Source organism: Barbus barbus, assembly GCF_936440315.1.
Source record: "Barbus barbus genome assembly, chromosome: 44".
Classification (NCBI taxonomy): domain Eukaryota; kingdom Metazoa; phylum Chordata; class Actinopteri; order Cypriniformes; family Cyprinidae; genus Barbus; species Barbus barbus.
In genome coordinates, this window is record NC_136722.1 from 14,502,415 (window position 1) to 14,518,187 (window position 15,773).

General features: G+C 36.1%; 1 protein-coding gene across 4 annotated transcripts in view; it reads right to left on the minus strand.

Moving 5' to 3' along the window:
- LOC306863098 (serine/threonine-protein kinase OSR1-like) overlaps positions 1 to 15,773 on the minus strand; it is a 48,769-nt gene that overhangs the window by 29,162 nt on the left and 3,834 nt on the right. For all 4 annotated transcript variants that reach the window (XR_013783641.1, XM_079406278.1, XM_079406277.1 and 1 more), the window contains exon 2: positions 4,915 to 5,027. Coding sequence is in view for 3 of the 4 variants with exons in the window: in XM_079406278.1 (XP_079262404.1) it covers positions 4,915 to 5,027 (113 nt within the window). In the remaining variant the exon portion in view is untranslated. The remainder of the gene's footprint in view (positions 1 to 4,914; positions 5,028 to 15,773) is intronic.

Consider the following 15,773-nt stretch of genomic DNA (forward strand, 5'->3'; position numbering starts at 1 on the left):
CCCAACAGTGGGCCACTGGGTATGTCCCACCCCTCTGTCCCAAAGCTGGGCTTAATTCAACAATTCAGTCAGCTTTGGCTGGCTCCACAAAACCTGTGTCCAGTTCCTTGATGGACATCAAGTTGAGGACGTATGAAAACAATAACACACGGGGCGGGCTTTGGACGTTCACTAGCTAGCGCTTCATCTGCATTCTCACAGTAGAAGCCAAGGGTCATCTCAGCTTGGCTGGCCGATGTCTACCCGAGAGAGACAAAAACAATAGCCTAAACAGGGAGGGTGACATCAAGAGACTGTTTGCCACCCGATTCGTGTACGTCTAAGAGGACAATGAGCAAAGACAAGCACTGAGACTCTTTGTCTGTGGTTATGTCACTGCCTTTCTGCCTCCATGCCCAGTGGAAAAAAACGCTTTCCTTCTTCCTCAAGGCAAATTTCTCACACAATATATGAGGTTCTCCAGTAACCGTTTCCATTTGAATTAAAATTACGTTAAAGCCTGGGGTAAACCTTTGGGAATTTGGTTATTCAGGCAGATTCTGGATTGAAACCATCCACTGACAAGCACTTCAAATCTAAACTATGGCAATGAATGGGAAAACCATCTAGGATGATGACCTGCTATCATCATGTGGTCTCTTCAGATTTCAGATTGAATACAGAAGAGACACCTGTGTGCATTTATGATTCAACAATCACTTTGCCCACTTACCCACTGATATTCTCACATTGCCCTGATCCCTCATGACCCAAACACACACACACAGTTATGCCAACAGAAAAAAAAACAAGCTCTTTTTCCATTAGCTTGAAAATCAGATTAAAACAAGTCAGCAGGAGATTTAGCCGATTCACTTTCAGAAAAGCACAATCAATTTTAAGAACATTTCCTTTGAGATCCGTAAAAGGAAAATTGCTCTCCTGCAGAAATGTTTTAGAAACACAATCTTATTTCAATAGCAAAGTAAATTTTAGCTACATTAAAAAAATGGCTGCATGTTTTGGCTAAAAAAAAAAATAATAATAATAATAATAATACCTATTTTAACAAGTATTACAATTGCAGTTTGATTTTTGATATGATCATTTATGATTATTTGATTATTTAACATCTTGGACTGCTGATAGTATAATTATACAATATATAATGTACAGTTGCAAAAATATAATAAGATAATTGTGATTTATAATAATAATAATAATAATAATAATAATAATAATAAGTAGAAGAAATATTAAAATCATTATTCAATAGCAATATTTCATATTTGAACAAGTGACGAAAACATCAAAATAGGCACACCACAGCTCCAGAGATATATCTTCATCAAGCTCGAAACATCACCCGTGGTGAGAACATAATTAAATACTTCTACATCTCTGGAGCGGTGGTGTGCCTACTTTGATGTTTCGTCCCTATTCTTGTGTGGTGGAGCACCCACATTGAGCCTTTATGGCCTAATTGATGTGCACTCTTGGACTGTTTTTTTGTTTTTTTTTTATATTTGAACAAGTGGTCAAGTTGCAGAAAACTGAAGGAAGACCTTTGACCACATTATAGTTTCAAAAAGTGAGGCAAAGAAATCATTTCTTTACCATAAAAACCAAAAGTAAAGCTTTCATTTAGCCAAAATACAATACTGCAACAGAAAATAACATAACTAATCAATTTTATTTAATAATCAACACTTAAATAAAGAGTTGTATATAAACAATTAAATTGTTCATATTAATGTTTTAACTAAGTTTCCCAACAATTCATTGTTGAAATAAATAAACAGTAAATAAATTAAACAAATGTAATACAAACTTGTTAAATATTACTTATTCAAACACAGTACACATGTAAAAACATAATGAATGTACTATAATAAAAATATGAAGAATATGTACTATATAGCTAAATGCTTTTTTTTTTTTTTTTTTTGAACTGACAAGCTGGCATTTATGGGCATATAATGGCTTTCTTGGGATAAATTTAACATTGTGTTCAAGCTGTTTTATTAAGCTCAGACTCGGTTTCATATCAAAAGTAACATTATTATAATTATTGGATGGGATGAGTGCTACAAACAATGTTTAGTGAAGTTGTGTTCACTCATCAACTGAAAACAGCATAGACTAAACGATTCCGGTTCATCAAAAAGAAGATCTACAGAATGAAGCCATGTTCTAAGCAGCTAATCGATCTAGGAGAAATGAAGCATCGTCATCTGACGGAATTGGCAGTCACTGAAGTCATGTGATTCGAGAAGGCCTTGGGGAGCTCTTGTCACGTCCCCGTAGAATAAGCGCTGCAGTGGTACACAGTGGGGTCACTATAGATTCAGCTTGACGTCAGTGGCACTGACAGGATCGCAGCTCAGTCAGAGAGCAAAATTGTTCCTCCCACCACAACAGAGTCACACGGCTGCTGCGTTGTGACTTGTTTGGACTGTCCTGTTTTTTTCTTCACAGCTATCTGGGCTGCTCCTGCATGTTGGGAAGAACTAGAGCATGCTATACTCCAGCAAATTGGCCTGATCAGCAGTGAAATTGAGTGCAGCCCTTCATGCAGACTGTATGCAATATAGCTGCTTGCTTTAATACAATCTGGCTTTAATTTAATGCCTCCTCTGAGTTTAAGAGAGCGCTCAGCAGGTCATAAAGGCAGCGAAAGCATTGGAGGAAAAAAAAGTCGTCGTCGTGACGTATTGTCAAGTATGGTGACCCATACTCGAAATTGGTGCTCTGCGTTTAACCCATCCAAGTGCACACACACAGCAGTGAGTAGTGAACAAATCCACACACACACACACACACCGTGAACACACACCCGGAGCAGTGGGCAGCCATGCTGCAGCGCCCGGGGAGCAATTGGGGGTTCGGTGCCTTGCTCAAGGGCACCTCAGTCGTGGTATTGAGGGTGGAGAGAGCGCTGGACATTCCCTCCCCCCACCTACAATTCCTGCCGGCCGGGGGCTCGAACTCGCAACCTTTCGATTACGAGTCCGACTCTCTAACCATTAGGCCACGACTTCCCCCTTAACCTGAACTTAACCTGAAACCTGAACTTCACATTTTCCATGTGACCCTAACTCTACACGAATCTCCCTTTAAGTCATTCCCAAGGGTTTACTTCAGTTCAGCTGGAAGAAAGTCTCCATTTACTGAAATCACTGAGGGCAGGACTAGGGATAATATCAGCCACGACTTTGTAAGACACCTGGATGCGGGAAAAATTTAGTTTCTGGTAGCCTCCTGCCGTGAGCTTGTAAATCAGGAATATGAGCTTTACCAGTGAACGACGAAATGGGCTCCACCTGGTCACGAGGAACAAAAGTATGACCTTTTGAGCTCCTTGACGAGTTGACAGATGAAGCTAATAAGCTGAGAAGGGGAAAGGATTTGTGGAGAAACCTAAGGACTCCTCATGAATGGAAACTATAACTTGGCTGTAACTTGACAAGAATGTAACAAAAAGGCAAACTGGGAAACTTTCAAACAGAAATTGGCGTTTTACAGTTGGACGAGAGGCAAAAAAGTTCTTTAATGACTAGGATGAAGTCTTCTATTAGTCAATGTTGTGATTCACAAAGAAGTGATTCCCAAGGGGGAATTCTGACTAGGAAATAAAACTGGAAAATAACAGGGAATCCCTTCGGTCCAGTTAATAATGGTTTCCAGGCAATCTGGAAATGGTAGAATCCGTGTGTCAACTCCTTTTCTTGTATGAAACAGTTCTGATTCTCATTTACTGAGAATGTGAACGCACACATTTACAAAACCTAAAACGTTTGTGGTTGGTAGGTTTTTGTTTTTGGGAAAGAAATTAATCCTTTTATTCAGCAAGGAGACAAATGGAAAACAGTTATTTTAAATTGTAATTATATTTCACAATGTAACTGTTTTACTGTAGTTTGATCAATTAAATGTAGCTTTGTTTAATAAAAAAAATTCTAATTTGAAGATAAAAATGTATACTTTCCGATGCTTTTTATGTATTCCGATGCAAAAACCGTCTGAGATTTTTCTTTTAAATTAGCATTTTTATCAGACTCCTATGTTTAGGTTCAGTAATTTCACTTTCATGGCAATGAAAAGGTTATTAGTTAGTTATTCAACACCTTATTTTTAAAAATGTCCAGTGTTATTTTCATAGGAGCCTGATAAAAGTGCTCACTTAAAAGAAAAAAAGATTTATTTATAAAATACATCTTTGCATCTACAATTGTCTGAGTTATTGTCAAAAGGCACATAACAAATGTCAGTAAGTTTGTGTCCATGTATTACATGTCCTGTATGGTCATTATTCACTGTCAGCTCATAAAAGGTGTTGGCATTTATGAGCCATAACTTATAGTGTGATATTTTCTCATATGCAGCCTTTAAATATTGCACAGCTGGAATCATGTCAAACAGGTTGCATATATATTAAAGCAGAACATGTGAAATTTCCACACGGAGAGTACTGTTTGTATCCATACCAATTAGCTTTGTGCCGATAGACGATAGTATTGTGTATCAATGATAGTTAGCGATATAACCAGTGGCTGATGAGTTTGACAATATGAAGACTATTATTATTATTAATATAATTATTATCAGGCAAATATTATCATCTAATTAATATTATGGCTTTTTTGTTCCATCATATAATCAATCACACATGATACCATTATCATGTCAAATACAAATTCAGTCATAATAAGCATATTTTATGACATGACATCTATATACTACTTGACTAAAAAGATATGTGTAGATCACACTAACGCTGTTTTTAGCCATACCCTGGAGTTGGTTCACTCTCCAGCTATGAAACCAAGTAAGTAAATAATTAAATAAATTAGCATGATAATATTGTGTATCTCATGCTAATATCTAGTGTGTTCAATGCAATGCTGTTTAAATACATGGGAGCAGGCTCAATACCAGGAGTTCATCCATGCTGGTCTGGCATTTTTCCAGGTTGATGCGTTTGATGGCGACCTTCTCCTTCCTGGGCACACAGTAGGCAGCCTGGACCACAGCCGTAGCTCCGCTTCCTACAATACACAAGAACGCATGTTAGAATACATCAGAAGCGGTTTGAGGACGTGACATCAGGACAAATAGGAGAATGAAGAGAAACAAAACCCTCCTGAACAGCCCAGATTCCTCAACCGTAATCCATAAAACATTACACTATGGCTTAAAGATGATGACTAAATGTATATAGTAAATATATAGTAGCATTTTTTACTTCTAATGTTCACTAAATATATGGATAAAAAAAAGCATCGTCAAGTTTTTGTGAAATTTAAGAGTAGTAACTTTAATGAGGTTATAACAAACTTTCTTACATTTACAAGACAAAGAAATGATAGTAACGTTGCTATGTCAAGAGAAGAAAATTAAAATCTACAATGCAAACTAATGGCATAAATAATAAAAATAACAGTGAAAATAATATAAAATGTAAAGAAATTAATTAAATAATGGTAACACTTTATTTTAAGGTGTCATTGTTACAGAGTAATTATACATTTAAGTACTGCGTAACATTAATGAACTACATGTACTTACTATATGGTTAGGGTTAGGATTGGGGTTTGGTTTAGGGTTACTTGCATGTAATCATGCAGCATGTATTGTTATTATAATAGTAAGTACATGTGTAAGAAGAACACCTTAAAATAAAGTGTTACCTAAATAATTTATAGGGCCGGGACTCGATTAAAAAAATTAATCTAATTAATTAGAGGCTTTGTAATTAATTAATCGAAATTAATCGCATTTTAATCGCATATAAATATTTGACCTGAGAACAGTGAGAAGTAAGTTTTTTTTATATGGATTTTTACATTTCCCATCCCGTCCATGTTCACTGCGGTTTGTTTTTGGCTGTTTCTCAATATGCGTTCTTCAGCGATTTTTTTTTTTTTTTTTTTTTTTTTTTTTTTTTTTTTGGATTCTTGCTGAATTTTTCTCTGGGTTTTTTTTTTTTTTATTATGAAAATCAAAAAATGTACAAGCAAAATAGGCTTTAACTGAACAAACTTAAGACATAGAAAAAAATCACAATTTCAGATACAAGGCAGACACAACTAAGTTATATACATTGTACATCAATAATTAAATATGATTTAGAAATAAACTAAATAAATAAATAAAACAAATAAATAAAAAGAAAATACAGAAGGGGTTACAATATATTATGAGTCACTAAATTGGTTGAAAAAATTAGCTAATGTAATAGCTTTATTACTTTCAAGTGTATGTAGAGAAGAAGCAATAATTCTAAGCTCATTTATGAAATGAGGTATGCGTTCTTCAGCGATCTTGCGTCCTTGTGTTCTCGTTCTACGTCATCATTAACCGTCGAAGTTCAGTTCCAATTCTCAAGAACGCAAGCATAGATATATATAGAATGACAACGCAAGTACAGAGGATGCATGAAAGTGCCCGGATATATTCTTGAAACTGAGGATGCATCGAGTGCAGACTTGAGAGAATCGAGCCGTTAGAAATCCCAGAAAACGCTGTGGGTGGCCGGTGTACGGAAGCCTGTAAGCTTTAAAGTCGCTCTCACAAATACTTAACGGCTCTTCAAGTTGAAAGTAAACATTTATCGTTTTGTTTTGGTTAATTTTAATAAAGTTATAAGACCCGGAGAAATTCTGCATTTTTATTGGCATATTAAAATGAATCTGAACAGTAAAACATATAACGCTGTAAAATAAAACAATACAATTATATGAAAGTAATATCTATAATAGTATGAAATGTTTTAATAAGTTATGACATTTTGTAATATTTATTGTTCATTGGCCGTTTCTTATGCTGAGACTATGCGGTCAGTTAAGCAGGACATCTCAGTTCTCATAAGTGTGCGTTCTGTGTTCTCGCGTCCTTCCGAGTTCGTTCTTCCAAGGAAGCCTGGCAAGACCGGTCTCCACGAGAACGCAAGTCCGTTCTTTGCGTTCTTGGAATTCTGAACGCTAGTTGGTGCTCCAGTATAATCGGTCCGCCGAAACTCATCCAGTGAGAAACGTTCCGTGGTGCAAAAATAAGTGCGATTAAAATGCGTTAAAAAAAATTAACGCGTTATTTTTGTGTAATTAATTAATCTAAATTAACGCGATAAAGTCCCGGCCCTAATAATTTATAATAATAATTTTATTATTATTTTCATAAAGCAATGTTATATTTTAAATTGTATACTTTACTGTTGTATGAACGATAAATGACTATTACTCCGTTAAATAAAAATAATATGATTATAATGAATTAATAATAATAATAATAATAATGCTATATTATGTTAATAAAATGTTATATTTGTATGGATGATGAATGATTATTACTGTCAAAAAGTAGATTTTTTTTTAACAATTAAATTATTTTACAATCAGTAATAACTATTAATTACTATTTTCATAATGCTGTGTTATATTACAAAATGTTATACTTTATTGCTGCATGAATGACAAATTATTATTCCTCTGACAAAAAGGAGAAATATAACGATTGGTTCAGCATATTTGTTTTCAGACACTTTAACATAAAAATAATTGCTCACTAAACAGTAACATTTAAGTCATTACACTTACTCTCTGGGAAAGTGTTGGAGAAGAGCTGACAGCTAAATGCTAAATCAAACATTCCTCTTGTCACTGTAGCATTGGACATTCATGAGAGAAGACTATTAAATCCTAACAGACTATCAGTCAAAGGATTTGAGCTATACTTGGCTTTCAACTTTACTGCTGAGGTTAATCTCCAGAGTGCATTAATGAGGTTAATCGTCTTTAATCATCTACCTGAACTCCATATGGCCTAATAATAACAAAGTACTCATTGTTTAACTTTTTGATTGCACCAGCAGAGCACCATGAATTAGAAGAAAAAAACAATCTGACAGCAATTTTCATTTTCTGGTAAAAACAACAGCACTGAATGACCCTGACTAGCTAGTGTACAGCCAAATTCATTCACTGAAGAATCTGATAGCTAGAATGTAACCAAAATGTGCTGACAGCGATCCCATTAATCACATCCTGGCCTGTATGCTATGGCCTCCAGCAGGATGCTGGTCCCCACCACGGCCCTCAGAGTGCCAGCTGTGAGTAACAGTTCAGTCGGGATGTTCAACGTTCATCAATCACAGTATCGAGCTATATGTGAGACCCTATGCCATACATAAAGAAGCGCAGCTCCCCAGTTGGAAAGAAGATAGAGTTGGCTGAGCCAACAGCGTGAGTTTAAATATAAATTCCTACTGTAAAACAAACAATCAGTTGTTAAGGATGATTCGGAGAAGACTGTACTAAAGTTGACCATGCATGTCCCAAAAGAAAATATTTCAGCTGAAAAAGATTGACAATTAGACAAACAGAAAGACAGTGAGAACTATAATGTGCTGCATCTATAAAGCTTATGATTCTAAACCTACATCATAAATTGCACGACAAAGTAATTTCTTAATTTCTGCGGCAAAAAAAGTTCAAAACTGTTCAAAAGTTTGGTTTCCACTAACATATTAAGCAGAACAACCATTTAAGTTCAATAAGAAACATTTCTTGAGCAGGAAATCAGCATAATTCAGTATCAGAATAATTTCTGAAGGATCACGTGACACTGAAGACTGTCAAAAGACAGTTATTTTAAATTGCAGTAATATTTCACAATATTACTGTTTTTACTGTATTTTTGATCAAATACATGCAGCCTTGGTGAGCAAAAGGGACTTCTTTCAACAACATTAAAAATCTTACTAACCCCAAACTTTTGAACAGTTAGCGTCTATCAAACGTTTCAATTTCTAATCTTGTTTTACTGCTGAGTGCTTCTTAACTTCCTTCGGTCTCTAATAAACTCATCAAATACATCACGGAGAAGGAAGTAATACAACAGCACAAGCAGCCTAGCAACCCAATAACAAATATAATAAAATCTCCTTGATACTTCATTATATAAACGATAAATTATTGATAACAGCCATGAAGTGGACATCAAAGACATATTTTCATCTGGTCAGTTATTAGCTGTTAATATTGCAGGTGTGTTAGGTGCAATAAAGTGCTGTTTTCTTGTTAGGGTCACAGACTCTGAAAATACCCCAAAAGAAGAGTTTCTGTGGACATCTGCAGCACAGCAGCAGGATTTTATGGAGGCCAGTTACTGGTTTCTGAATTGAATCATTCAATATTATGTTACCAGGTTACAGAATCAAGAGCCACCAACTAATGTTGTATGGTTGCTTCCTCGATTATCCACAGAACAACCGGATTTACATCTACTTTTAATCAAGGTAGGGCTGCACGATTAATCGGAAAAAAAAAAAGAAAAAAAAAAAAAAAAAAAAAAAAATCACGATCTCGATTCACACATAAATGCGATCTCATTTCTAAATGACGGCGATTCACTTCCGTGTATTTCCCTGCATTCAGATCATGGGCATTCACGTGTTATTGGTCACACTCACACAACAACAAAACACTATTAATTCACCAATCAATCATAAATCTCGATCACTTTTCTCCTCTCCCTCATTGGGCACGTTCCGCTGTCACTCACGTGACGTGTAACAAGGCGGCAGACCTAAACGGCGCGTTCGCAGAATGACCACCGTATGACATCAAAGTACCACGAGAGCGGTAAGAAAGCAGTTGGATCCTATGCATTCAAATCGCTCTTGCGGTACTTTGATGTCATACGGTGATCATTCTGCGCAGCGCTGCTTCAACGGGGCGTCAGCATCAACGCTTGACGGAGGGCGTGTCTGAAGCTTGTTGCTGACCAGAGCCGAGAAACAGAGTTGCAACACGCTTTGATCTCGCCGCCGCACGGTCACGTGGTTCATGGAGCTCTCAATAGTTCCAAGCAACTCCGCACTTGGTTTGAATGAGATTAATCGGGTCAGACAACAACAGCGGGTATATTTGCAGCATTTTCCGGCAATTATTAACACAAAATGTCCATTGATTAATTTGTTTAATACACTGATAGTAGCATTTTGTCTGTGGAGTTTAATGGAAATAATATTAATTGGTTTTTCTTGTTTAACTATGGAGTAAAATCATAGTACAATGCAACACACAGGATAAGGCGGTAACATTTCTTTGTATGCAAAGTATAAATAGTGTAAACTGCTTAATAAAGATTGGAGACTTGAGGCATGACTTTGTGTGTTTTTGTGTTAGACTTATTCCTGTGGATGTGCAGACCAATGATGAAATAAATTATGCTTATTTAAAGAGTATAAGAAATCTAATTGGTATGTAAAACGTGTTATTGTATTAATATATATTTCTTCATCTATGGTCATCTATTATTCACATTTTAATACAATATTGTTAAAATATAAGATACAATATGCATACACAAGTGAATATCAATGAATGCTAGAAAAATGCTAGAAATTGTTTTAGCCATTTAAAAAAAATAAACATCTAAAGACATCTTTTTCGCCACCATCTGACTAATTAATACTAGCACTTACATATTCTATTCTATGTATTTATTTATATTTATTTAAAAAACTCATTGCTATGTGAACTGTGCTAGACTAACTGAGACCTGTATTTTTTTGCTCTTTCGTTGGTCTGTTTGCTTCTACACTGTAAGTCGCTTTGGATAAAAGCGTCTGCTAAATGTAAATGAAAAAAAAATGTAAATTTAAGTTTTGCAAATACTTCAAAATAAAAAAGGCAACCAACTGTATTCATCAAAATATTTTATTTTATAATATAGCCACGTTATCTAACTGCAAATATAGCATATACTGCCTATTATCTAAAAACAAACATTAACTATAACGCGTTTCATAAAATACAATTACTGGTCAGATTTCCGAGAGGTAAACTAATGCGTTAAAATGGCAAAAAATGCTGTAATTTCCTCAAATTTCTTGTGACTGTGCTTGAGAAGCATTGAATTGAATGGGCTTCAATGCTGAAACTATCAGTTGTTTGGAACTATTGGCTGCTCCATGACACGCTTTATTTCCGCATTCCTAAGTTCCTATGGAAGCCTATGGGAGTTTCTCAACGGCTCTGGTGCTGACGCGCCGTCAGAGTGATAACAGCCAAATCACATACTTTTCTGGTGCTGCATGAACAGGATTGGCTAGCGTCTGCGCTACGGTATTTGCATAAGGCGATCTGATTGGCTGACGCCTGCGTTGGCGCTTGAAAAGTTGAAAAGTTTTCAACTTCTGCCGCGTGCAACGCCAGTGAAGCAACGCGAGGGACCCACAATTCAGTTCGGCAACGCTTGACGTCACTCCATTCAAAGTAAACGAGAGGCGTTGACGCCGACGTCCCGTGTGAATGTGAATATTTTTACTTATTATTGTAAATGTTCTCTTATGTTCAACTTAAAGCTTTAAAATTATTCACTTTAAGGGGTCTAAAATAAAGAAAAGGGACAATTTTTTGTTACTCCGGCACTTTATTATACTGAATGTCCTGTGGGGTTTTTTTTGTGTTTTTTTGTACTTGATTGCAATACATTTTGGTTGAAAAAATTAGAATCGTGTAAGAGAATCGTGATCTCAATTCCCATGGAGAAAAATCGTGATTCACATTTTAGCAAGAATCGTGCAGCCCTAAATCAAGGTTGATTCATTTGGTCAGGCAAATGCTGACTGAGATAAACATGTCTGACCACATGTGCCTGAAGACTGAAAAACACAATGGATATGATCCAATGTTTAATAAACTTTGAATAATGATTTATTTCTTCCTCCCTCTAAACTTGATGTCCCTCATTCGAGAGGATGTTAACTTCATGAGGGAGTTTAAGAGGAGATAAAGGTTAATAGCCTTCAATTACTTTCCAGTATCACACATTAACTAGCCATTTTGAATTCAAAGCCAGTTGTCAAGAGGAAAAAAAAAAAAAAAAAAAGGTTCATTTGGCCACGCACACTTTTGTTATAAAATGAAGAGGGAATTCAGCATAGTTAAATGGTCTAAAAGGGAGTGTGACACTTGAAAGGTAAATTTTAAAGAAACTGTATGTGTCAAAATCAAAATCAGCAGCCCATAAAGGACAAAGTGTTGAATTTGTCTACTTTGCAGTGGATGGCCCAATAGACCAACATCTGAAATAGGCTGAGCGGTTTGAATGTGTTCCTTCATGCACAGTTGTCTGATTGTGCTACCTTGAGCCAGCCTGTTCTCTCACATCAGGAGTTCTTTATTACATTTCCTGGGCTTGCATTCCACACACTATTCTGGGCCGCACTGAGACATGTCACACTTAGGGCGCTTCCTAGAGAAAAGCTCTAATGGAGCATAGGGGTGGGCGATATGGGAAAAATATCATATCACGATTTTTTATAGAAATATCACGATTCACGATTTTTATCACGATTCTTTGTTAGTTTTACTATTTTGGTTTTACAAGTTGTCTGAGCATTACAGCCAAACTAGAAAGACAAAGATGCATGGCAGATATTTAGGCCAAAGTGGGCGAAGATAAAAAATCTGTCATTATTTTATTTTTCTTATTAAAAAATAAGAACAAAGATACACATTACAAATACACATAATATACAAATAAAACAAACAGTGCTTTATTTCCAGGTACAATAGGTGTATTTAGCAGAGCATTCAATGAAATTGAATGAACAAATATAAAAGTAAAACACTAGATAGACTGATTCCTAAAGCAACTGTATTAAAGTTTTTCAGTCAAGAATAGTGAGTGATTTTTCTCTTTTGCGTTTTGTTAACGTTAAATGAATAGTTCCCCCACAAATTAATATTCTGTCATCTGTCTGTCAATTCTGTCATAATGTTGTATTTTTATATCATCATTTACTCAAAAGTTGTTTTAAACCGGAATGAGTTTCTTTCTTCTGCTGAACATAAATGCTATTTTGAAGAAGGTGGAAAACCAAACCCTCATTCTTCAAAATATCTTATTTTGGGTTCAGCACAAGAAATTAATAGAGGTTTGGGACAACATGTGAGTGAGTAAATAATGACAAATTAAATTTTAGGGTGAACTATCCCTTTAATGACAGTCGACAGCATGTTTAGTGTCCTGTCCCTTTAAGAGCTGCACGCATCTAATATACAGGCACGCATCCGTTTCTCTCTTAACTATTTACTTTCATTTTAGAGATAACCAACTCAGTCTGTATGTAACCTTGTGTGTTTTGACAGTATTAGCGCAAAATATAACTTAGTTGAGTAATCAGGCGCTGTTAGACAGGCGTTTTAGTGCGCGTGCTTCAGGTGTATGCGCTCAGAACAAGCACACGTCAGACCAGCGCGCGAATTAAACATTTAACCAGCAAGGCTTGTATGCAAATAATGTACTTTTGCGATCGCGAATAAGTGCAGTGTCCTGTCAGAGTAACTCTACTGCTGTATGTCGTGTTGTACAGTACATAGAGACGGCGGCGCCAGAACTGTATTTGACAATGTGCGCGGTAGCGCGATACTACGATATTTCTTCAAAAGCAGATCATGGAGACATTTTTATCGTCCACGATCAAAAATCGTCATATCGCACACCCCTAATGGAGCACCTGATCCACAGGAATGCGTAAGATTCACTTTGAGGGTGAATTAGATTTCGACAAGTACAACAACTGGTGGAATGTGTTGTGTCACTTTCAACTTTTGCCAAGTATGACGAAGCATGATTTTTGCAAAACCTTGCAATTCCCTTTTATGTTCTTGTACCACAATACAATAGCAAAACACGACCATTGTAGTCCAATTCCTGAACAAATGACTCACATAAACCAGTTCTTTTTAATTAATCAAACGCATACAGCGTAACCAGTCTCGTCCGGTGAACAAACACAATGACTGAATACTTTTTACTGAATCTAAAGCACTCCAATTGATGAAGAAAGTCACTCACATGAACTAGATATTTTTTACTGAATCAAAAACATACAGCACAACCAGTATAGTACAACTGTGGGACAAAGTGACTCATATGAACTGGATCTTTTAGTGAATCAAAAAATATAAGCACAAGCACAACCAGTGTAACCAGATTCATTTAGAAAAGGATTCATATAAACTGGTTCTTTCTGGTGAATCAGAAACATACAGTGCAGCCTGACTCCCAAACAAATGATTCATATGAACTGGTTCTTTGAACTAAAAGCGTAGTCCAATTCATGAAGAAAATGTCTAAAATGAGCTGGTTCTTTCAAGAGATTCAAAAACATGCAGTGCAACCAATGAAGCCTGATTCACAATCAGAGTAGTCAGATATGGATAGGTTTCTTTTAGTGAATTAATTTAAAAACATACAACATAACCAGTACAGCCAGACTCGCAATCAAATGACTAATTTGAACTGGTCCTTTTAACAAAATCCGAAGCGACCACAATACAACCAGCGCAGTCCAATTCATGAAGAAAATGTCTCAAATGAGCTGGTTCTTTTAAGCGATTCAGTGTAGCGTGATTCACAAACAAATTATTCATATAATTATTGAATTATTATTATTCAACTGGTTCTTTTTACTGAACCAAAAGCATACACAACAAAAAAAAATTACTCTGGAACAAGTTCAGGAATTAATGACACTTTTTATCTGGTCTTTTTAATGAATCATTCAAAAACGGTTAACGGTTGAATCAATCAAATGGCCCATATTTATGCAATTATCGAAAAGCAAAAGGAATTTCAGTCAACACTGACAAACACAGCTTCGTTTTTTACCTCACAGACATTTCCAACAACAATAATCAAACATTTCCAGTCTAGAACAGCGAAAAGGAGATCGGGCCTTTTTCCATGGGTCTGACTCCATCCGATGAGAGTCTTCACTCTCTGTGGTGGAAAGAACAGCTAGGATCAGTGCAATAACAAGTCTCCAATTCCCCTGGGAAGATACAAATACAATGGTTCTGCTGAGTGTGCTCCAAACTCACACATGGGGAACTTTCCAGAGGAGAATGGAGAAACAGAAGTACCTGGGAAATCCTCCTGGACTATATGGTTTAATACAATGAGATCCAGTTAAAGCAACTCTTTGTCTGTAATCAACAGTACCAGGGTCGAAACGAATCAGACAAACCCATCCTTGGCTGGAAGACAAAAGGAAACGTTGACTAATTTAAACTCCATTCAAAAAGTCACGCTTTTAATGGAAAGAACATGTGCCTTCAGCTCCAATTCTGCGAACAGAGAGCTTACTCAGTATTTCTCATGAAAGCAATGGGAGGTGAAGCATACTGTATCCTACATACTGCAGATGTTGACGTCACTGCAATTGTTGTCTCAATTGTTTTATTAATTTATTACAAAATTATTAAGGCAAACATGTCAAAAATGCAATTTTTTCAATAATATTTGTCAGAGTCAACTTTTACTGTATTGCCATTTTATTGTCCGCCAAGAAAAAAGTCAGAGGTCTGATGGCTTATGAACTATCTGAGGTATCATTCATGTTTACAGCACAATGGTGAAGGATGATTTACTGAGCTTTAATACTTACGATCAGGGGTGTGTTCAGACCTCTAACTGTAAGTATGAGCAATAGTAATAGTAATGCTTTGCTTAGCAAGCACTATTAATAATTATAAAGTGGATGATGAAAACAAACTGCTTATTTTATTTTACATAAGGTCATTCTTTCTTTCAGTGCATTTCTCTAAACCAACAGAAGCAATACTTGGAATACAAGAATACAGGGCCTTCATAAAAGCTGCCCTGGTCAGCAACTACAGCTTCCAGCTGGGCTCAAAACCACTGGCCAGTTTACATAAGGATTCAGATACACAGAAGTGCTAAGCAGCATAAAATGAGCCCAATGATGCGATAGAAGA